Source organism: Crocuta crocuta, unplaced genomic scaffold (assembly GCF_008692635.1).
Source record: "Crocuta crocuta isolate KB4526 unplaced genomic scaffold, BGI_CrCroc_1.0 scaffold31, whole genome shotgun sequence".
NCBI classification, from domain to species: Eukaryota; Metazoa; Chordata; class Mammalia; order Carnivora; family Hyaenidae; genus Crocuta; species Crocuta crocuta.
The window spans coordinates 643,874-668,239 of NW_027528362.1; the positions used below are offsets into that span (position 1 = coordinate 643,874).

The window sequence follows — 24,366 nt, forward strand, 5'->3', positions numbered from 1 at the left end:
TAATAATTATAGTACACTGAGCAAAAAAAAAAAAAATCCTTAGATTCATAGTGATATTCAAGAAAGAAGGCAGGGGCAGATAGTTATGGGGCAGAGGAGAGTTATGGAGGGAGAGGGAGAAGGGAAGCTAATAGATGTAGACAAAATGATAACATCAGCAAAATCATCATTTGAAACTCCCAGTGTAATGCTTGATTTGGATATGATTTATAAATAGATGCCGAAACCATTGGGTAAAGTGATTTTGGAGAATGTGGTATTTGAATGGTACCAAAGTATCACCCCAGAGTTGACTTCTTCATTACAGAAGTATAATTGTATCTGTACAGCAGAGTGATCTGGGGTGACTTTGGTCATCACACAGATGACCAAATGTGTCATTCCATGTAGCGACACAGGTGATGAGCCTTCTGTTGAGACACCATGGAAGGTACGCAACATCACTTGTGAAGTATTTTTGGCTAAAATACGAAACCCAGATCTATTCAAACCTCTAGACTGAACTTCTACTTTCGAGGAAATACAGGGAAGAGAGGATCAAGGTAAACAACATTTTGAGAAACAGTGGAACAAATTCAGACAGTGGAGTGATTCTATGATAAAATTGGCCTGATCTTTTGTAGATTAATGTCGTAGGGAAGAAAATGATGGTGCCATCCTAGATGAAGATAGGTTCAGGAAACCTAACAACAAAGGGCAAAGTGGGAACCTTGATTGGATCCCTGCTTGAAAAAACAAATAGCTAGTGAGGATATTTGGGGGGAAACTGGGAGCAAATTTGAATAGAAACTGGATATTCAGTTAGGGTTTAGCATTGTTAATTTTCTTAGTTGTGATAAGGAAACTGTGGTTATAAAGGAGAATGGACTTATTCTTAGGAGATATATAGAGTTTAAGATGTTGTGACACATTGTCAAATGATTGAACAAAAAAGGTGTATCTATTTGGCAACACATTAACCGTCTTTTTCGTGCTGGCCCAGGGCATTCTGTGTCAGATCTATGGCTTGCTTCCTGATTTTATCATCGCAGACTCTTGGTTACTACCTGCTCGGCTTGGCCTGACAACAGATCTTTTTGGGCCTTAGACCACTGTGAATGTGGTGTGTCTTACTCTATGACAAGGTTGTTTTAAATCCTTCCAAGAGCTGCCTTTTATTGTTTGAGTCCATTTCGGGCTGCAATCCTGTGTGCCCTGTGAGACAGCAGGATGCTTAACATGTCACCATAGAGTAATGTGTCCTAACAGACATCCTCAGACTGTCTGTACTTATTGTAGGAGATAGTTCTTTCCTTAATGTTCTGTAGATGGCTCTCTCATGCCATGTATAAGTGGAGGCCACGCCAGACTCCAGCAAAAAGAGGCAGTAACATTTTCCTCCGTTTGCTGCTATTCAATGCATCACTGTAATTCCTGGGTGTGGGATTTCCAGAGAGTTTAAGAAAGATATATTGCCCAAGTTCTAGTATTATATTCAGTTTTAACCAAATAAGGATTGAAACTCATACCCCTATTAAAATCAAATCCTCTTATGTTTTAAGTGCAGTAAAACAAAAAACAAAAACACGCTAATAGCTAAAACCAAAACATTATCAGGCAATCAGGATATTTGATTCATGCTTTGGGAAATACAATAAATCACGCTCTGATTATAGCATTTCAAATGGGTAAAGAGTCCCTTATGAATTAAATACTTTCTGCTCAAAAACATTGGGTTTATATAACAATGTATCATTTTCTTGATTTTAAACAGAGCATTTGAGTCATGGTCATTCGATCATTGAGTCTATGCAATCTCATGTATTGAGCGCAACTATGGTGCGCATGTAAAAATTACTTTTTGATAATGCAAATGAACATCTTATGCCTTTTCCCATTAATTTGAATATGTAAAATTTTCAACTGAGTTGATTTACATGGGGTCATAATTATAAAACATTGAAGAAATAGTTTTAAAATCAGTGCAAAATATAAAAGGCACACATGAATGAATATGTATAAAAAAACTGCAGCCACAAGCTATTAAACATATAATTAAAATGGATTTATTGCTTTTGGCTTTGATTTTTTTCTTCTCTGTTATTGAATCATTATGGGGATCCCTTGAGTTCAATTATAATTACACACACACATTATAATGTTTCACATATATAAAGTACATATATAGTCTTTAAAGCTGAACTAATATAATAATATATATGCAAATTAAAATGTGTAAAATTCAGGTAATTAAAAATTATGATTCCCTAAGCAGCATTAACATACAGGTAGTTATGAATCACTGCATTTTGCATTAAATTTATATCACAATACCTCTCTCTGGCAAGGTGGGTTTATTGGTATATGTGTGAATTCTTTGAATTTCATACCTTATATTCTTAAAGTCTGAGGCATAGATTTCTATGTTTAATAATTTTATTCTATGTTCAAAGGCTTTCTTTGTGTCCTGGATAGCCTATTTTTCTCTGCATAGGATGCTAAGCAAAGTAGCCTTAGATGATTGCTTAAGTGTAAGTGGCTATAAGGACATGTCAGGACCCTGTTCCTGGGGCCACAGGTGAAGTAGTGGGTGGGTGGGCATCCTGCCCAGGTTTCCCCAAGGTATAGATTTGTCAAAGTCCTGAGTGGTGATTAGAATTAAGGGCTTTGCACAAGAGAGGAGTAGGTCGCTTATTAGAATAATCCTATTCTCTCCCTGATTTCAGATGTGTGATTCAGAGAAGCTGAGCAGTTGGTAGACGGAGCAAAATCATTAAAAAGATGAAAACAAAGAAGCTAAAGCCTGTTAACAGGGGAATACCGCAACCAGCATTCACAAAATCTTGTTCCCTGAGGAGGCGGCAAGGTAACTAGTTTCTCAGGCTGATCCTAAACAAGCTTCTAGGTCAGACTCCTTGTGGATCGAACGGTGTCCCCCCAAAAGATGCATGGACGTCCTACACCCCTGTGCCTGTGATCGTGACCTTATGTGGAAATAGGCTCTTTGAAGATGTAATCAAGTTACGATGAGGCTGCTAGGGTGGGCCTGAAGCTAACAAGACTGGTCCCCAGAAGAGGAGAACGTCATGTGCAGACAGAGAGGACCCCCAGGGAGGAGGCCATGTGACAGCAGAGGCGGACTGAAGGGATGCAGGCGCAAGCTGAGAAGTGCCAGGAATGGATGGCACACTACCGGAAGCTAGGAAGAGGTGAGGAAGGATTCCTTCTTCTTACAGGTTGCAGACACCTTGAATTCTGACTTCTAGCCCCCACAACCATGAGATGATGCACTTCTGCTGTCTTAAGCCACTCAATTCATGCAACTTCGACAAGACAGCCCTAGGAAACAAATCAGCCTCTATGATGCACCCAGAACAAGTTTCCTGTTCTCCCGTGAGGACTGGCTGTCTCACTTCTGGATTCCAATGTGGCTAAGCTTCAGATTCTCCTTATTTCTATCTAATATGCAATGAACTGATTTATGTTGCCTGCAACCAAAATATCAGTAGAAGTTGGAACCAGGAGTGGTGAGATATATAACAGAGGCACATTGGAAATGAAGGATATGTGGGACTGGTCATAAGGAGGTCATATTGTCCACGAAGTGCTGGTAGCCCACATTTGGTGGTGGTGCAAAAATTCATTAAGCCACACCGGGTGTCTCTAGGCGCCTCTAACATATCCGCCAAAGGCAAGTCTTTCAGGGCTTTTGTAAACTCTAACGAGTAGATCCAAAGGCCTGTAGGACAGCAGGGTCAGCTGAATTCCTGGTTCATCCATATTTCCATGCAAAGATTTAGGATATAAATGGCAGAGTTTAGTATCCAAATAATGAGAAATCTGAGAAATAGGAGAGGTTAGGTGATTTGCTCAAGGCCACACCGATTTTATGTTATATGCATTTTACCACGTATAGATAAATAAGTAAAAGCACTCAGAGTATTATGAGTCAGGCAAAAAAAAAAACAAAAACAAAAACCCCAAAACAAAACAAAACACAAAAACCCAACAACAACAAAACAAAACAAAAAGTAAAGAAAAGTTAGCTGTTTGAAGCTCAAAAGGATGTGTTGGAGATTATACCTGTGAAAATTTAAGGCTGAAATTCCCTGCTCAGTGTGATCTGTTGGAACAATGAAGGGGTTGTCCCTACAGCAGCTTTATTAGTTTAAAATGAGTGTTTTGTTGAAATGTCCCACTAGAAAGTGGGACAAAAATTTAGGATCATCTAATCTTTATGATCTTTGCAGAATTGCTAAAAAATGAAGAGTATCTTATTATATCTAATACTTTGGAAATATTCGTGATATCTATGGGAGAAATAAAATTATAAAAGACATAAGGATATAATGATCAAGTACTTATTTGCTTTAACATTTTACCTAAATTAAGAACTCATAGAGTTTAATTCTATACTGTTTACCTGATATANCAAAAATGAAGAGTATCTTATTATATCTAATACTTTGGAAATATTCATGATATCTATGGGAGAAATAAAATTATAAAAGACATAAGGATAAATGATCAAGTACTTATTTGCTTTAACATTTTACCTAAATTAAGAACTCATAGAGTTTAATTCTATACTGTTTACCTGATATATGCAGGCAGTTTCCTCAGGATAGTCTGTCTATCTATCTATCTATCTATCTATCTATCTAAAATATCTCTGGTGTCAGTCATTCCTTAAATTGTTTTCAATGTTTATTTGTTTTTGAGAGAGAGTGAGCACAAGTGGGGGAGGGGTCGAGAGAGGGGGATACAGAGGATCTGAAGTGAGCTCTGTGTTAACAGTAGAGAATCCGATGCTGGGCTTGAACTCAGGAGCCATGAGATCATAACCTGAGCCAAAGTCAGACGCTTAACTGACTGAGCCACCCAGGCGCCCCATTCATTCCTTAAATGGAGGATACAAAATAAAGGTGGAAACTTTCAGTGTTGTCACTTACTGTCATTGTCTCAGTCTCTAAGCGACTAAATATAATTGAATATCAGACCAAAGTTTACTTCCTGGGTAAGGAAAAGAGAAGATAAGGAATCCTCTGGTTACCTTTTGGTGGAATAAAAATCTTGCCTAACTTCTCTCTTGTGCCCCCATACCAAGTAAGCCAACAGACAAGCCAACAAACAAATACTCAAACTAAAAGCTTCTGTGCTTTTTTGCCTCTCTTCCAACATTATGCAGGAATTAGCCCCACTCTAGGCAAGACTTTTTCCTTTTTCACTAAGAAAATGCTAATTGGTCAAAAGTAGGCAAGAGAGGGGAAAAGGGGGAACAGACATTTATCAAAGGATAACCTTCTAACCTTTTCAATCCCACTGAGTTATAGGAAGGACTATCTCCACATCACAGAAGAAAAGGTGTTTATTTCCTCAAACAAGACCCCTTGGCCAGTGGCAGAGACTGATTCTGATTCCAAGCCAGGTGCTTTTTCTCGTACATCACTGAGACTTGCCTCTTAAGAGAATATTTGTTCATGGATAAAGTAATTTTTGCTTCACAATTTCCACACATGTCCTGTTTTCTTCAGATCTCACTGCAGCCCACCAGGCGGCTTAGGACAGCGCATGCGCACGACCACCATACGTCGTAAAAATGATTAACCATCTGCTAATTGGTGAGTCCCAAGTTTCCTAGGTGTCTTTAATATCCTTAATAAGTCAACTTTCGCCAATGAATGCCTTTTTAGGCATAGAAGCTGAATGATGCATATTTTGAAACAATGATAACCAATGATGACAAAGGTCCTATTAAAGCTGCCTAAAATTTGATACAATATAAATCACTGTCTCTAAAGTTTGGAAAATTCATATTTCCGAATGTATGTGTAAATTCTCTAGTAAGCCGATCTTAGGAAAAATAATAGACCATTATTTGATCATCAAATATAATGCACACTTTGCCATTTTAATTTCACCATTTCTACCTCCTCCTTTGCTTATTAATCAAAAACTATTCTGCTTCTTGGCTTGGAGGAGATGATGCTAACAAAACGTACTGTAATTGTTTAGAAGTGATTTTCTCCAGAGATCCAGGAAGCTTAAGTAGTTGAGCTTCCTATTACTTTCTGCCCCCTGGGTTTTACATTAGTTCTGCACTGACTTTCTTGTCTTGTGTATTTGTAAGAGTAAACGATTAGGTAGGAGAGGCTCCAGGGGACTGTTCTTGGCAGTAGCAGGTTGTGCTTAACTACCTTCCACTTGCATGCACCTGATGCTGTCGGTTATTAACAGAGTTTGTGGGAATCAATGGCTACAATATCTCTTTGCTTAATAGGTGTACGCAAAGGAAAAGAAGATGTAATAACATTTATCTGCAGGTGCACCCGATGGTCTTCATCCAAGAAACAGAATTTTGCAGTGTTGTTGACAGCTGTTTTACTTGTTCTGTGTGTTCATTGCACAGGCTGAGCCATGAATATTCAAAACATGGTCTGTCTGTCTATGACACCCATGGGAAAAATCAACAGGAAGGGGTGAGTATGTGGTGGAAACCAAGGAACAGTGAAGGCTATTGCAAATGGAGTGGTAGGAGGAAAGCATATACCTACCAAATGATGGAACAGACAATCAGTAGAGGATTAAAAAAAATGAAAACGTGACACTGGTGTTGAAGTCATAATACCCATGATTTGGATACCTGGAGGACGCCAATGACCTCCGATTCATCTACATTGTCTGAACGCTAGAGATTAAATCAAGTCCTGTGAGTCTTCAGAGAAAATTTACAGTGTAAGTTTTTGCACGCTTGTCCTACCATCTTTCTGGGAAGAAGCTACTTACCTTTCTTTTTTCTCTTTTCCTTCTTTCTCTTCCCTTTTCTTCTCCATCGACTCCTCTCTCTCTTCTCTTAATCTGCCTCTTTCTCTTTTTTTCTCAAGCTACTAGACTTTCTTTGCTGCTGCGCAGGAAGGAAAAATTAAAGAAAACAAAAACCAGACTGCTCTCCACAATAAAAAGGGAAGGGAAAGTTTAGAAGGAAAGATCTGGTTGAGGGATTGGAGGCCAGAGGGGCGATGGCCAGCAGGGGTGGGCGGGGTGGAGGGAAGGGGTGGTTCAGGTGGGAAGGTTGGCAGAAGTGTGGAACCAAATGGTATGTCGGACTTCTGGAGGAGGGGAAATGGGTAATAAAGATTTATTGCTATGGGATGCATGATGTAATCCTTATATCTCTATTTCCAACCAAATCCCGAAAAGATCAAGTAAGTGTGTGTGTGTGTGTGTGTGTGTGTGTTTGTGTCCAGCGCGCACAGCGCGCACCATTTGTTATGTCACACATGTGGCTGGGCATTAGGTAAGAGCAGAGCTGACTCACTAAGACCCAAAGAAGAAGCAGAGTGAAAAAAACTATCAAAAAATAGGAATCACTGCTTTTATTGTCCTGTAAATTATCTCCTACAGCCGAATGAAACTGCTCACTGCTTCCTGAACTTTTTGCCCCTTCTTACCTCTAGCTCAGCTTTAATATCCTCTATCACTTCCGTTCCACCCGGCTATCCAAATCCTACCAATCTTCCAAAGTTTAAATGCCATCTCCCCCTTAGCGCCTTCTCTGACTCCCTGCGTGGAAATGATTTTCTCTTTGATTCTTATTCTTACACTTTGGTTGCTGCTTTTTCAAGTTCCTCATCATCTACTGCTTTGTCTGACAGCCACACAGGCAGGTGTCTCTGGGCTGAGAGCGTGTGAGCTCCTCCTAGGAAGGGAACCTGTTCTATTTCCACCTAGACCCTGGGTCAGTATGCAGAGCAGATAAACCATCAATATCTATGGGGCAATGCATGCCTGGCTCGTCAAATAGAGGTTGTTTACCTACATCGTCTCTTATAATTCATGGAGGTTTTTTTTTTTAAAGCAATTTTATGGGTAAAATTCATTCCCACAGCGCAACATTGAAAGGTAAATTGGTAATAACAAATTGCAACAGTTGATATAGTTCTAAAACAAGCAAGATGGAAAAGTAATCAAGAAATTCTTTAGAGGATACCATTTGTATTCCAGTAACTGTATTATAATAGGTGCTCATCCATTTGGGAGATGTATTTACAAAATAAAACTGTGTGGAAGTGAAAAATAGCAAAACTGTCATTCTGAAGATTTTTATACAAATGGAAGGGGATCCATACTATCTACTTTTGCCTTAAATTGAAAGAATTGTAAAATACAAATTCTTTTAGAATCAGAAGATGTACGTAACCCAAAGAGATAATTAGAAGTAGTCTCCATACTTCTCTGAGGAAAGAATGGATACTTATGGCAACATATACATTTCTCTGCTTTAATATTGTCCCTCTGCCTTCTGTCAATTAGTAAGAAGAGAAATTCTGATGTGAGAAACTACTCGGAAGAAATAATAAGAACCTAGCAAAAAATGAAGGAGCAACAGCTCTATGTATCAACGTAGATAAATCTCAAAAACCACACTGATTAGTGAAAAAGCAAATCACAGAAGAATATGTACAGGACCGGTCTCATTACATAAAGTTAAAAAGCAGATAGAACAAGATAAGATGTTGTTGAGAGATGTATGTATAATGTCAAAACATAAAGAACATAGGAAATGTTAATGCAGAGTTTAAGAAGTGAACTTCAGACTTCTTTAAAGAGATGGAAGGGACGGGGCATCTGGGTGGCTCAGTCAGTTAAGCGTCAGGTCATGATCTCACAGTCCGTGGGTTTGAGCCCTGCGTCGGGCTCTGTGCTGACAGCTCAGAGCCTGGAGCCTGCTTCTGAGTCTGTGTCTCCCTCTCTCTCTGCCCCTCCCCCACTCACTCTCTGTCTCTGTCTCTCAAAATAAAAAAAAATAAAGACATAACAAAATAATGGGGTGTTCCTCTCCAGCACTCCATCTCTAAAGAGATGGAAGGAAAATGAAGTTTAGGAGGGATAATAGAGGGTCTCCAAAGATATAGATAATATTTTGTCTCTTTTTTAAGTTTATTATTTATTGAGACAGAGAGAGAGAGAGAGAGAGAGACCTCGCTAGTGGGAGAGGGGCAGAGAGAGAGGGAGAGAACCCCAAGCAGGCGCCACACTGCCAGCATGGAGCCTGATGTGGGGCTCAAACTCACAAACTGCAGGATCATGACCTGAACCAAATTCCGACACTTAACCGACTGAGCCTTCCAGGCACCTCATACTAATATTTTGTTTCTTAAGCTGGGTGATAGATTTTTTAAAACTGTATCTGTAAGTTACATACACTTTTGTGTATCTGATACAATTAATGTTTACAAATGAATATTACTGGAATGTCATTACTGGAACATCACAGTCTTGTTTCAAAACTGGTGTATATACAGCATCCTGGTAGAGAGTTGTGTCAAGGGCTATGCAAAACTACAAGATAGACATACTATTTGAGGATATCATTTTTTGTCGAAGTGTTTGGGCAAGATATTTTTAAATTAAAGCATACTGGAATATTTTATGGAGTAAAACAAAGCATTTGCATGAAGTTTCTAAGATAAAATACAAGTGCTGCCAAGAATGTTGCTATTTGCAGTGAGCCATTTTAAGCTTGACCCCAAACCATTGTCTTCCAAAGAGATATGTGGTGCACAGAAGGAACTTGGGAAGCCCCAAGGAGTCAAGGAGAGGTGTTTGGCCTGAGCCAACAGGGAGAGTAGACTCATGCCTTATCTCAGAGCACAGCAAAGGGGATTTATAAATATAACCCTCTAGCATATGGTGTTATACAAGCCTGTTTCCTTTTTACTATTTTAGAGAACACTGAGCAAATTCCTTTAGAGATCTTCGCTGAAATAGCTATTATTTTTGGTGCCCCCTAGTGGTTGTTGGGGATATGGTAATAAATTAGTCTCTAGCTCACAAGTGGCATTTGTACTAAGCCACTTTCGGAAGAGTGAGTGAAGGATTTTGGAGAGTTTATCATGGCAGATAATGCACCTAAGACAACAGGCTATGAAAAAAGAAAAGGAGACTTGGGGACACGGTAAACAGGCATCCTTAAAACACTGGAAGACCTTGTTAATTTCCTTCGTCCAAGTACAAACTGAGTGGTCTCTTGTCAAAAAGAGGAATGCGAGTTTTCCTAACACATGGACATGAAGAAAGGGTAAACATTTTCTCTCGAGACAAGCAGGATAAGGATATTCATAAATTCTAGATTCCTTCATTCAGCAAACATTTACTGAGTGTCTTTTATTTGCCAGGCATGAGGCTAGCCAATGGTGATGAGTGAAAGTATCAGCGCTGGCTTTTGGGACATATATCTAGTAAAGAAGATGGAAATTAATCAAATGACATACCAATAAATGTATAATTGAATATTGCTAAAATGCTATGGGATGAAAGCATGTGGTTCTAGAAAGGAAGTGCTGTATAACAGAAGGATTAGATATACTGGTGGAATGTATCAAGAAGAACTTCTCTGATGAAGTGACGTTTGAGCTGACATCTGATGGATGAGTAGAAATGAACTATGTGAATTGGGGGGAGGGTGAGGATGTTGTGTCCTGGGACAGAGAGAGTGTGTGCAAAGATCCCGAGGCAGGATGCAATGTTCATGGTATATTCTAGAAAATGAAAGAAGACCAGTGTGACTCTAGGGCAGAGAATGAGAGGGGCAAGGTGGGCATGAGAAGGCTTTGAGGTCCATGCTAAAGATTTAAGTCATTATTTGAAAAGTATGAGAAACCAATGAAGTATTATAAACAGGGAAAATAATATGATCGGGTATATGAAAAGAATATTATGACTTCAAAGTGTAAAATAAATTGAAAGATTCAGAAAGAGGGAGACCAGTTAGAATTGTGAGCCAAAGCCATGGGTAATGGCAGCTTAGCTTATCACGCTACCAGAAAGAAAAATATTCTAAGAAGTATTCAGAAAGTAAAAATCTGTAAGACTTAAAAATGGATGGAATAGGAGATGTGATAAAGAAGAATTATCAGGGATGACTCTCAGGTTTCTGGTTTCTGGTAGTTTTACCATTGGCTTGGGGCACACATGTAGGAAAGACCATGAATTTGGTTATGGACATGCTGAGTCGGAGATATTAGTAAAGCAACCACATAGAGGTATTGAGAAGGCCGTGGCTATGTGCAGGTACAGTTGAGAGGCAAGGTTTGTGCTGGAGATGGAGAGAGGCCTGAATGTCACTGGTATACACGTAGTAGACTGAAGGTAAGGCACAGATAAGGCTTTTGGTGGTGGGGTTTAGAGTGCAAACAGAGGTGGACCTAGGGCCGAGCTTTGAGGGACTCTAACAAAAATGTGAAACGGAGTGGTCATAGAGTTCAAATCACTTTTCGTCAATTGTGCAAAACCTGGCTTTTATAGCCCAAGTGAAAGATGTGACACAGGAAAATGAGACTAAGTAAAAATCATTCATTCATTTAGTTTCACAAGAAGAACCTACTGAGTATCATTGAACTAGGTTCTAGAACTAATCCAAAGAAGGGCAAGGCATGGTCTCTGCTCTGAGTAGCCCATAATCCAGGGGGGCATCGGCTTTCAGGCTCCAGCTCCACAATTTGATGAGAAATCTATGGGGCCATGGAGATATTCATGTCCTATCCTCACAGAGACAACTACTTCCCACTGAGTATTGGGTTTCCAACACATGGTTCTGATCTCCGCCACAAACAAGGCCCTCACGTTGAGTCTGAGAAATCACCAGTCAGCTTGGCAATTAACACCCACTTGGAGAAGCCTGGGCCTTTTCTATGCAAGAAAGGACAGCCAGGAACAGGGCCAAATGGGGAAAAAATCCTCAGTCTTTTGTTCTGAACAGTGGCCTCAATGTCAGCTTGACACTGGAATCACATGGGGAGTTTAAACCATTCTGATGCCCGCATCCTGATTCAATTGGTCTGGGATGAAGTCTAATATTAGGATTTTTTGAGTTTCCAAGGTGATTTTATTGTTCATCCATGGTGGAGAATCTCTGGCTTAGAACAATTAAAACTTACAGACTCACCGTCTGCATTCCCACCACCTTTTTCTTTGTGTGCTAACTTGGATCAGACCTTTGATTGTCATTATATCTGAGCATAGCTCACCTACCTATCTTGAGTCATGATTCTATAAAGTCTTTAGTATTAGCTACAATCTAAGTTTCTCCCCAAATAATAATGATAATAATGATGATAATAATAACAATAGCAACTTATTACACTCTTGCCCTTGACTTCAATCCAAAACTACATACTCTGGATTTTAGTCAGGGAATTAATGTACCTCTTACCACTTGAGGACGGTAAGTGTAGTTTGTGCACAGTGGTTTGAGAGAGTTTTAGGGGCTCAGGAAAGGGGAAAGGACAGGAATCAAATTTGGACATTTCCCAAATGTGATTCATGATCAGATTAGCCGCAATCCTACTTTGATGTTAGTCCCCACTGTGATAGTCATCTCCTGCTTTTGGTCATTATCTGACAGGAGAAACGAACTCCTGAAGGCTCACATCTTGGATAAGTTTCAAGTGTCCTCAGCGTTGGAGAAGGGGGAGGATTCTTGACTTTTGATACAAACTTTTAGATTTAGATATTTTGACTTTGACATACCCCAACAATGAGGTCTTAAATATAGATTTTGCATTCAAGAAGCTCTAACATAGATAACTTCATACCTGTGGAGGCCCATCAGCTAGAGACCACTAGGAACACACCTGTAGTAAATTTCTTTCTTCCCCTTTATTGATTAATCCAAATCATCCACCCAACAGATAACCAGCCAATATTTTATTACGTACCAGGCACTGGGCCAGTGTATTACTTTTCTATTGAAATATAATGAATAGCCATAAACATAGCAGCTAAAAAAATACAATTTGTGGGGCATAGTTCTGTAGATCACGGGTTGGCTTGTCATGGCTGAGTTCTCTGCTCAGAGATTCATCATGCTGAAACCAATGAGTCAGATGGGCCATTTCCTGTCTGGGGCTGCCGAGGAAGAATCTGCTTCCAAGTGCATTCAATTTTGGCAGAATTCATTTCCTTGAGGTCTTGCAGGCTATTGGTCAGGGACTGCTTGCTTTCAGCACCTAGAGGCTGCTGGGAGTTCCTTGCCAGGTGATCCCCATGGGCAGTTCACAACATGATTCTTCTTTCAGGTCAGCAAGAATGAGTCTCTCTAATTTTTTCCTCTGCGACCAGCTGGAGAACATTTTCTGCCTTTAAAAGATTCAGATATAATCAGGATTATTTTCTTTTTACCATATAATCTGGCAGAATCACAGCCCTGCCCACACTCAACAGATTGGGATTATACAAGGGTAAGGGTCACTGGGAGTCACCTTGAAATTCTGCCTACCTCAGCTGGATAGATACAGATATCAGTAATCCATAGTCCCTGCCCACAAGGAATTCACAGTCTCGCTTAAGAGTCACATACAGAAATGCAATTTAAGGGGCGCCTGGGTGGCTTAGTCGGTTAAGCGTCCGACTTTCGCTTAGGTCATGATCTCGTAGTTTGTGGGTTCGAGCCCCGCGTCGGGCTCTGTGCTGACTGCCAGCTCAGAGCCTGGAGCCTATTTCAGAGTCTGTGTCTCCCTCTATCTCTGACCCTCCCCTGCTCACGCTGTCTCTCTCTCTCCTAGAAATAAATAAAACATAAAAAAATTAAAAAAAAAGAAATGCAATTTAAATGCATGGTTTGGTATTAGAGCTGAATAATTGTAGTGAGGTGGAAGAGAGAAAGGAATAATTAACAGATGACTATGGAGTAGCCAAATCACTTTATTGAAGAGGAAATGTCTCAACTGAATGTGCAAGAGCAAACCAGATCATCAGGTAGGCGGGCTACAGAAAAGTATTCCTGATGGAGGGTTGTCAGAACAAGAAAATGTGTGTGTGTGTGTGTGTGTTGTGTATGCACGTTGGGGAGATGTGGGTCTTTGCTAATGGAATGTAATAGAGTGGAAAGAGGAAGCTGATAATAGAACCTAGACTGGTAACATATACAGATAAGTGGTAGAACAGCAGCTGGTAAAACACACCCAGCTAAGAGTGGTTGTCAGAGACCTGGTATGTGTTAACTCTCCACCAACAGACAAACGTCCCCCAGCCCACTCCTCCCTGAGTGGGGCACGTGACCTGTACAAGTAGCCACCATGTGAAGCACACCATCGTCTTGGTTTGATCGGCCATTTTGCACTTTTTTTTAAATGTTTTATTTATTTCTAGGAGAGAGAGAGAGACAGCGTGAGCAGGGGAGGGTCAGAGAGAGAGGAGTCACAGACTCCGAAACAGGCTCCTGGCTCTGAGCTGGCAGTCAGCACAGAGCCCGACGCGGGGCTCGAACCCACGAACCGCGAGATCATGATCCAAGCAAAAGTCGGACGCTTAACCAACTAAGCCACCCAGGCGCCCCCATTTTGCACTTTTTGCAAATAGAACGTCATAACAAAGGCCCAGAAAGACAGATGTTTCAATTTCCCCTTTTCCCGGGAACTGAGATGTTTTTGCATTTGCTACATTAGGACAGCACCTTAGTGCTAGACACTTAAATGATGTATCATTGCCTTGTAAAATCACAAGAACAACATTTAACTCACAATAGTTGGGAGGAATTAGCATTCAATGCTTAAGAGCAATTCACAAGCAAGAATGATCAGTAGACAGCTCCACTTCACCGAGGGAGGAAAATTGAAAGAGCAACTGTTTCAAAATGACTTTTTGTGCAAAAAAGCATATTGAATTTGGGTATCTGAGTGCAATTAAAAATTCATTCAACAAAAAAAAAACACCCATGCATTTCACACCATGGTATGTAAAATGAGTATTTATATTAATTAATTGAATAAAAATGGATATGTATTTCTGGGGTTGTGTGTAGGACCTTGACTTGGGTTTGGGTAAGCCAGTTATAGCTACATTAAACCTGTTTTTTACATTTAGAATATGCTTTCTGGATAAAATAGAAAGCTAGAACAATAATGAGCAGAACAGAAAGCTTTAAGAAAATGCTCTGAGGACAGCAAGTGTTTACAGCCCAATTCCTTGGGGGAAGAAAGGAAATAATTACAAAGTTTGGAAGATAATAAGATTCTATATAGTAGCCATTAGAAGGTAGCAAAAATAATTTTTCCCAGTAGCTAATATACTTCCACAGTAAGGTGACCAGTCTTTTTGATAAATGAATATATATATTCATATATGTGTAATAGAATTTTGCTTTGTATAGTATAATTCATCAGACCATAGGAGTATCAGTCTAAATCTTACCAAAAGGTCGTGCTATAAAGACTGTTATCAGTGGTAGGAACATAGTTGAATGATTTACTAAGGGAGTGCGTGCTCATGTCTTCTTAGAGAAGACATGAGCAAGACGAGTCAAGGACTTGAAGTTAGGCACATGTTAGCAAGGGACTTTGTGGGAACTCATTTGGAAATTTAAAATTGGAGCATGTGTATTTCTTAACTTGTTCAAAGAACATTTATTCAGATGCCTATTAAGTGTAAAGGACTAGGCTTTATAAAGGAAGAGTCGGTGGTGGGGGGTATCTGTCAGTTAAGTGCCCTTTTGATTTTGGCTCAGGTCATGATCTCGCGGTTCTTGAGTTCAAGCCCCACATCGGGTTCTGCACTGAAAGTGCAGAGCTTGCTTGGGATTCTCTCTCCTTCTCCCCGACCCTGCCCTGCTTGCGTGCTCTCTCTCTCTCCCTCTCTCAAATATAAAAAAATAAACTTTAAGAAAAAGGAAGAGTCAGAATTAAAGTCTGCCCTCAGGGAGCTTTCAGATCATCTGTCTTTCTGTGTTGTTGGAAAACGCCATCCCATTGGAGCAAAGAACAGCTATTTACAGTATCTCTTAGAAATTGCTTCAGATATTTGATTTCTTATGGTAGGGATAGATAGATGGAGATAGACTCACCTTTCTCTCTCTCTCTCTCTCTCTCTGTCTCTGTCTCTCTCTGTCTACCTATTTGTCGAGAAATGGAGGAACAAGAGAGAGATACTGAAACGAAAGATAAAATTAATTGCCAACATGGAAAAGAGGAGCATGACATCCTGATTTATCACACGAAACATGAGAAAAGAGAAAAGAATCTTTACAAAATATGCTTGTACCTAGCTAGACTTTTCTTTCTAAAGCTAATAATTAAACTAAGGTTATCTGTCTGGCTGCAGAAAAATGAAATTATATTTTTAAAGCCTGCTTCCTTAAAATGAAATGTGAATGTTTTGAAGCTCAAACCCATCTGAAAAATTGCAAACATTTTGATTTGCTGAGTTAATAATTATCTACACTGATTTTCGCTCCCAGTATTTCAGTGATTTCTTCTCTATTCATAGTACTGCCATCCACGTAGCTTTCCAAGCTTGGACACTTTAAGCCATTCTTGATTTCTTCCTCTCTCACTGCTTCACATGAAGTCACTGATTCGGCCTCTGGAATATTTCTCAAATTTTTACTCTTTTGTTCTACTGCTGTTTCTGTGTGAGTGAGTGAGTGTGTGTGTGTGTGTGTGTGTGTGTGTGACTTCTCTCTTGTACCATAGTAATTGCTTATTTAGTTTTTCACATATTTTTTTCAATATTTATAGAGCACTTACTGCTCTCTATTACCCATGTTACTAAAACCACCACCATTTTATCTCCCGTCATAGCTGAGCTCCAGATCCCATAAACATTTATTTGATATCTCCGTTTGGCAGTCTCATTAGTATTTTACATTTAACTTATCCAAAGGAGAACTCAAATTCACCCAGAATCCCCAAACTCCCAGTGTGTTTTGCGTTTATTTCCTCCTTTTCAATAAGTAAATAAGATTGTCAGCCTTCCTCTAGCTCAAACACAAACATCAGAATCATCTTTGACTCATTCCTTGTTTCCTCCCCTTATCTAATCCCTCATGAGGTCTTATTAATTTGGCTTCCAACCTCTATCTTGAATCCAACCACATCTCTCCATCTCTGCATCAAGCTACCTGGTTCAAATCCAAGTATGACACTTAGCTGTGTGACCTTGAGTAATTAATGTCTGAAAGTCTTGGTTCCAAATGCAAAACAAGGTTTTTAAAGAAAAAAAACGCATCATTAAAACAAAGTCTAGAAGTGTGGCTTTACTTATCAAAAGCCAAAATCTCACTGAATGAGGAAACATGTTACTGATGTGATTTTTTTTATATCTTCCCCAAACTGATTTATTTTGAAGGGAGAAAGAAAGAGGAGTACTTAGATTCTCAATGGAAGCGACATTGGTGCCTAGGGAGGTGTCTTTACTGGCCTTTATTTGATGGGGGCAATGCTAGAGTTGTCTTGTAGTAATGTGACTTTCAAATATTCCACTACGTTTAGAAATCAGATTAGCCTTGATGTGTGGTAGGATTTCAAGATAGAAGGTATGTTTTTTGAGATGTTTTATAGAATGGAGAAGTATTTTGACTCAACGTTTAAAAAGAGGATCTAGCTCATTCATGAGAATATCGTATTTCCCTGTTCAATCCAAAAATACATCTTGGTAATTTGTCGTGGTGTGTTATGTTTGCTTTGTTTAATAAGGTTATTCCCCTCTTTTTCTTATAATATGTATACACGTTTATAAGCCAGATCTATTCTTACTAACCTGACCACTATTTTTAATTCTAGCGTCCATTAACCCCTTTGGCTTGTTCAGTTTCTTCTTGAAAGGGATGGCGTCTAGTCTCTTCTATCATATCTAAACAAGAGACACAAGCATCTCATGTTTTGATGTTGTTGTCTGCTGTCCTTGGGTCTGAGCATTTCCATGTTGAAATACACAGTGTTCTATTATTAATTACTTTAAGAATATCTCCATATTACATTTGGGGCATTTTATGTTTATTTTTGCAAAATTGTGTGTAGGTGGGTTCCAATTTCTATGACATTTAAATTGGGACTTTTAAAGGGACTATTTAAAGAATACTTGTTCAACATACGCTAGTGCTGGGTCTGATGAAGTTGAAAACCACAGATCTAGGTTCCGTGCCAGAGAAGAAAGGACCAGAGAAGAGCTAAGGGAGCTGGCAGAGAGCAAGGGCAGAAGTTTGGCTGAGAAAGTACAGATTGTATGGACCAGGCTATGATGGTTGGGGGCATAATAGGTGGCCGTAACAGCAGGAGTCAAGGTCCATGCGTGAGCCCAGGTGAGATTAGCCACACAGCGGGGAGGGCTGTCAGAACAGAAAACTCCCCACAGACCACATCTCCTTCAGCCAATGCGGAGACATCTCCCTTAGCTCAGACCACGCCAGAGGAAGGCAAGGAGAAAGAGGAGAGGAGACACATGAGCCTGAACATTTACTCCAAAGAGATAGAGCCTAACTGATGAGTTAAAGTAAATTGGATACTTTCCATTTTCCTGTATTTCAGAAAATTGGATTGTAAAGGCAAAGTTTCATTCTGTTATTAGAAACTAAATGAAGTTACACCTTTCCATAGAGAATTTGAAGGCTCATGATTGTAAATGATTTTCTCCACTTTTCCCATGCTAATTCACGCCCTCATCATCTCTTGACTGAAAAACCACACCAGCCCCCTCACTGGTCTCCCTACTTTCTCTCTTAAGCTTCCTAATCAAATGTATTCTTTATGGAGCCAAGTGAGCTTTTACTATCAATTATTCTTGTCGTTTCCTTGCTTGAAACTCCCTGCTTGCTTCTTTGCACCCATTACCATGCTCTACATGATCTGTCCCAACCATCCTGTCTAACCTCTTTTCTCTACCTTGAGCCTGCGAAAGCCTTTCCTACTTCAGACCTTTCTTTACACTTATTGGTCTGCTGAGAAAGCTCTCCTTCAGGATGTTTGGCATGACTGGTTCATTCTGATCCTTCAGGGCTCAGCCCCTTTTCCTCTTCAAAGCAACGGTTTTTCTGACTGCCCAATGGAATGGACTACATCCTCTCCACCCTTGCCATTTACACTCTCTGTCACATCACCCTCCACATTTACCCTGATAAATCACGTGTAATGGTACCAGTTGACATGCCAGGTGATGGCAACTCAATCCTTCAATTTGCCTAGGCCCCAGGCCCTGGCATCATACTTGGCTCTCCCTTCCTCTTGTTCCTTACATTCAACCCATCAGGAAAAACTGATAGACCTGTCTTGAAAATACAGACAACCACTCCCCTCTCCTCCCACCACACCATCCTGGTTACCGGAAAAGCCATTTACCTTGTTCTCCTGCTTCTACATTTGCCCTCTTACAGTCTGTTCTCAACAAAACAGTCAACATGACCCTTCAAAAACTGTTCAGATCCTCCAGTGGCTACCATCTTTTTCACAGTAAATTCCTTACAGTGGCCAACAGGCCCAATGGAACCCGCCTCCTCTTATCCATCTAATGTCTTCCCTACCATTCCCTGGGGAATGTCTTCCCTACCATTCCCTGGGGAATGTCTTCCCTACCATTCTCTGAGTAATGTCTTCCCTACCATTCCCTGGGGAATGTCTTCCCTACCATTCCGTGGGGAATGTCTTCCCTACCATTCCGTGGGGAATGTCATCCCTACCATTCCCTGGGGAATGTCTTCCCTACCATTCCCTGGGGAATGTCTTCCCTACCATTCCGTGGGGAATGTCTTCCCTACCATTCCGTGGGGAATGTCTTCCCTACCATTCCGTGGGGAATGTCTTCCCTACCATTCCCGGGTAATGTCATCCCTACCATTCCCGGGTAATGTCTTCCCTACCATTCCCGGGTAATGTCTTCCCTACCATTCCGTGGGTAATGTCTTCCCTACCATTCCCTGAGTAATGTCTTCCCTACCATTCCCTGGGGAATGTCTTCCCTACCATTCCCTGGGGAATGTCTTCCCTACCATTCCCGGGTAATGTCTTCCCTACCATTCCGTGGGGAATGTCTTCCCTACCATTCCCTGAGTAATGTCTTCCCTACCATTCCCTGGGGAATGTCTTCCCTACCATTCCATGGGTAATGTCTTCCCTACCATTCCGTGGGTAATGTCATCCCTACCATTCCCTGGGGAATGTCTTCTCTACCATTCCTGGGTAATGTCTTCCCTACCATTCCGTGGGTAATGTCTTCCCTACCATTCCGTGGGTAATGTCTTCCCTACCATTCCGTGGGTAATGTCTTCCCTACCATTCCCGGGGAATGTCATCCCTACCATTCCCGGGTAATGTCTTCCCTACCACTCCGTGGGTAATGTCTTCCCTACCATTCCTGGGGAATGTCTTCCCTACCATTCCCTGGGTAATGTCTTCCCTACCGTTCCTGGGGAATGTCATCCCTACCATTCCCTGGGTAATGTCTTCCCTACCATTCCCTGAGTAATGTCTTCCCTACCATTCCCGGGTAATGTCTTCCCTACCATACCCTGGGGAATGTCTTCCCTACCATTTCTGGGTAAGGTCCTACCCAGCTGGCATTCACACACTTAAGGGCAAAAATTATTGCCTTTAGTGTTCACTAAAGTATCCCAAGTACCTAAAAGTACCTAATACATAGGAGTGGTTCAACAAATATTTGTGGTTAAATGTATGAATCTTGTTTACTTATCCATCATTTATTTCTCTACTGTTAGAATGTAAGATACGTGAAGGTAGGGTCCTTTATGGTCTTGTTTAATGTTGCTTCCAAAACACTCAGAACAGCATGTGGCATGTGGTGAATGCTTAAAAGTTCTTGCGGAAGACATATGTGAATAGCTACAATGAAACGTTTATTGTATCAGCTTAAGCTATACCGAGTTAACGAAGACAGGTAGCGCACTGACCACTCATCACTCACAGCCAGCTATCTATCGTGGGTAAAGAGTGTTATACAATAAATCAAAGAATGAACTGTTCATATAAATAGAACTTTATGGGAAGCAGTGTGTAGGGGTATGGTTGCCCCAAAGTTATAATCATGTGGGGAACTGGAATACACTTAGTATATATATCACTATTTTTTTCTGCAGTTTGCCCTGTCTATACAAACGCTTCTGCTCAACTTCCTCAGGAAAAAAAGCAACAGCTTTGCTGCTTATTTGCAAAACTGCTTATCCTGGGGGGCTTTTTTTGTTTGTTTGTTTACAAAAATGAGAAAAAAAAGACATTTCAGTGTATAGGAGCACTTTGTATTCTTGAAAGCGATTCACGCTGCCATTGACTTACATAATCTATTTTGTTTTTCATCTGTATTGAAGGGCCTTCATATCTGTATATTTCTGTGTGCAAACGTACAGGATCCAAAACTATTCTCCGTGATTGTTTGGATTGTTAATCTCTCCAGGGTTTCCTCAACATTCTCAAAGGCCGTTTCTGGCACCAAAGGGAAAATGGAGAGTTGAGACGCAATTTTATCTCCCAATTGAACTTGATTAAATGGGGACTGTTCTAATCAAAAGTTCCAATCCTAGGGGAGTGCAGTGTTGTTAATGGGTTTGAGAATATTGGAGAAGAACAGGGAAGAAGAGTACTAAAGTTACGGCAGAGAAGGAAGCAGGCAAGAAAATAATTGTAGTAAAGCTTATTAAGGCATAAAATTAGGTGAACAAATTGCTTCACAGACAGTGTTAAGCTTATTGCTAGACTAGCAAAGGAAGTGGAAGAAAGCTCTTTGAAAACATTATTTTTATTATTTTAATAATTTGTGTAGGATTCATAGTAGCTGCAATCTGTTAGCCAGAAACAATCGCCAGCTGGTGTCATTGCGGAGTAACTGTAGCAGGCTGAATGCAAACATGTTTTTCCTCTTACCTGGAGAGCATTCAATTTTACAAAGTTTCTATTCGTTTCCCCCTGGATGTGAGGTCTGCCCTTGCAGATAAGGAACCCTGTTTATTGCGTGATTCAAGAGCTTCGATTAGGTTCACACCAAGTTCCACGACTCTAATAGGGAGGCCACACCTGGGACAGACAGTGTTTACACAACCAAAGTTACCTCTCATTAAAAATGAATACTTGGGTACATGCTTGAATTGTCTGTGTAATTGCTTGATTCTATGCATTGCTTTCCTTGTGGTTAACTCGAGGAAATGGTGGCACTCCATTAGTTATTTTACTGAAAGCAAAAACAGATTTCTGGGATAATGTACTCTGAAAAGGGTTAAAGTGCACTTATTTATGGAAATATACATTTTGTTAGTAACATAACTGTGACATTTTTGTTGTATGTTCTGAAATCCTCCTAAAAATGTCTTTTAACAATGACATAACCATGTAAAGAGTGTTATTGTCCTTTTCCCTGTTGATCTGGAAACTAACGGAGCAGGTGCCCAAAACTGCAGGACACAGAGATCACTCAGCTTTGTCTATAAAGCCAGAGGGAGAGGGAAAATAATTTAATTGTTCTATTGCAATTCTGTTGCCTCTTCATGCCTCTTGACTCAAAGGGTCTCAAGAGGGGAGGAAATTATGGGCTCTGTTGTTGATGTTCATTGGGTTTCTTCAACGGCGAATTGAACGTATTTCAGGGATGTTAGTGTTTGCTAATCTTGGCTTTGCTTCCTCCTGGTTTTCTTTGGTTCTGTCTCCTCATCTCTGAAGTGGGATATTATACTTCTCTTATCTTCCTAGAATGGCGTTCTGAGGAGCACATGAGATGATACCTAGAAAGTGCTTTCCATTATACAAATTGCCGAGGCACTGAAGTTATATATTTGGGTAGCTGACAAGGTTATACTTATCCATGTGATAGCAAATGATTTTTATAGAAAATGAGAAAGTTCTCAAGTAAAGTAACACAAAAAAGTATAATGAATTTTTACTTTGGTAAAGCAAAGGTGTATATTTTTGAATAAGTAATACCATTAACCAGATGCATTCAGGAAGTAATTGCTGAATTTCATTGTTTCCTTTGTCTTATGATTTCTTGCTTTGCAGAGTAGTGTGATGCCATTAATAGGATTTTAAACTTTAAGTGAGAGAAAAATAAATAGAATTAGGTAAGCTTTAAAGAAGCTGATTCATCTTACCCAACACCTTTTTTTTCCTTTTCTTTTTTTTACTAATGTAGGCTCATACAGTATCAGGAAGGGCACTGCGTGTGGTTGTTTATAGAGTTGAAAAGAGGAAAGGAAGCAGAGGCGGGAAGCTTTGTTGACAAAAATCCCACCTGTCTAGAACAATAAAAATAACTTTCAATTAGCATCCCTGAAAGAGATCTGGATCTTAACTGATGCCTGTGAAGGGGGCAGTCTGACAAATGGAAGAGATAGTAGAGTGTCTCAAGAGAAGACAAGCCTGGGTGCTTCAGTCGGTTGAGCACCCGACTTGGGTTCAGGTCATGGCTCATGGTTCGTGGGTTCGATCCCGCGCCGGGCTCTGTGCTGACAGCTCAGAGCCTGGAGCCTGCTTCAGATTCTGTGTCTCCCTCTCTCTGACCCTCCCTTGCTTACTCTCTCTCTCTCTCTCTCTCAGAAATAAATTTTAAAAAAGCATTAAAAGAGAGAGAAGACAAGTACACACCCATCCACAAAGGGGCCAAGTGAGAAGGTTGACCGCTAAAAAGACAGGAGATGCCAGGTGTACTGGACTGGGACTGGTAAGGTGGCCAGGAGGGACATGATGACCTGGACAAGGGAATCACACTCTGCATTGTTTCCCTCTTCAACACACTGTCCCTCTCCACACGGGTCAAGCGAGGGTAGGGACTGTGGATGGGTAGTTAGTCCCATTTGATGGTACATCCATTCACTGTTATTAAACAAAGATGTGGTTCTCAGGTAAATGCAAAATTCACATGTTTGAAAAATAAAGCTAAAAAAATCGGCACGTAAACCAGAGCTTACTTAGCTTATGAAATAGAGGTGAGTGTCGGTCTCATCATCTGCATTGGGGGTTAGGGGTGAGTCTTGCACATTTAGGAACTCAATGCGTATTAGCAGCATGGGTTTTAGGAGGTGACCCCTAAGCTCTTCTAAGTGCTGCACGGTTGTGGGCTGGTTGGTCTGGTGCTGGAGGGAATGAAGTGTGTATTCAACAAAGAGCCCGTGATAGACAGCAGGTGCCTAATGGATAATTGATAAATGGACGCTGGTTGCATAAAATTGTAGAGTTGGACACACCAAGTTTGCAGTTAAGGAGGGACCGGAATAAAACTTGAGCACCAGTTAGAATGTCTTGGGTAGAAACCGAAAGCAGTCTGGAGCCGCTTTCCCCAGCCAGCTCGAGTGCGGTCCTGTCCAGGTGAGTCCGCCCAGCGGCGACGAGTGTGATTCCTGCACACAGGCCGGCCAGATTTGCGTCCGTCTCCAGGAAGAGAAAGCTGCGGATTTAGAGGTCTCGGATCCGTGCCGGCGGCTCTGCTGCGGGCCTCTCTCCCCAATACCTCTTCGCCGCAGGCTGGAGGGATTCCCGCCCCCAGCTGCCTCCTCCGAGGCCCGCGGAGCAGCGGACTCCTCCCCTGGAAACTCCTCCGGGGCTGGGGACGGCTTTGGCGCATGCTCCGTACCTCGGGCAGGTTTTTGCTGCGGGTAGCAGGGCTCCTGTCACACCGGCTGGC

General features: G+C 40.8%; 1 protein-coding gene across 1 annotated transcript in view; it reads left to right on the plus strand.

The window, feature by feature from the left end:
* The first annotated feature begins 24,304 nt into the window (after positions 1-24,304).
* HS6ST3 (heparan sulfate 6-O-sulfotransferase 3) overlaps positions 24,305-24,366 on the plus strand; it is a 638,376-nt gene continuing 638,314 nt past the window's right edge. Inside the window, exon 1 of the mRNA XM_077753959.1 lies at positions 24,305-24,337. Within this exon, the coding sequence (XP_077610085.1) occupies positions 24,305-24,337 (33 nt within the window). The remainder of the gene's footprint in view (positions 24,338-24,366) is intronic.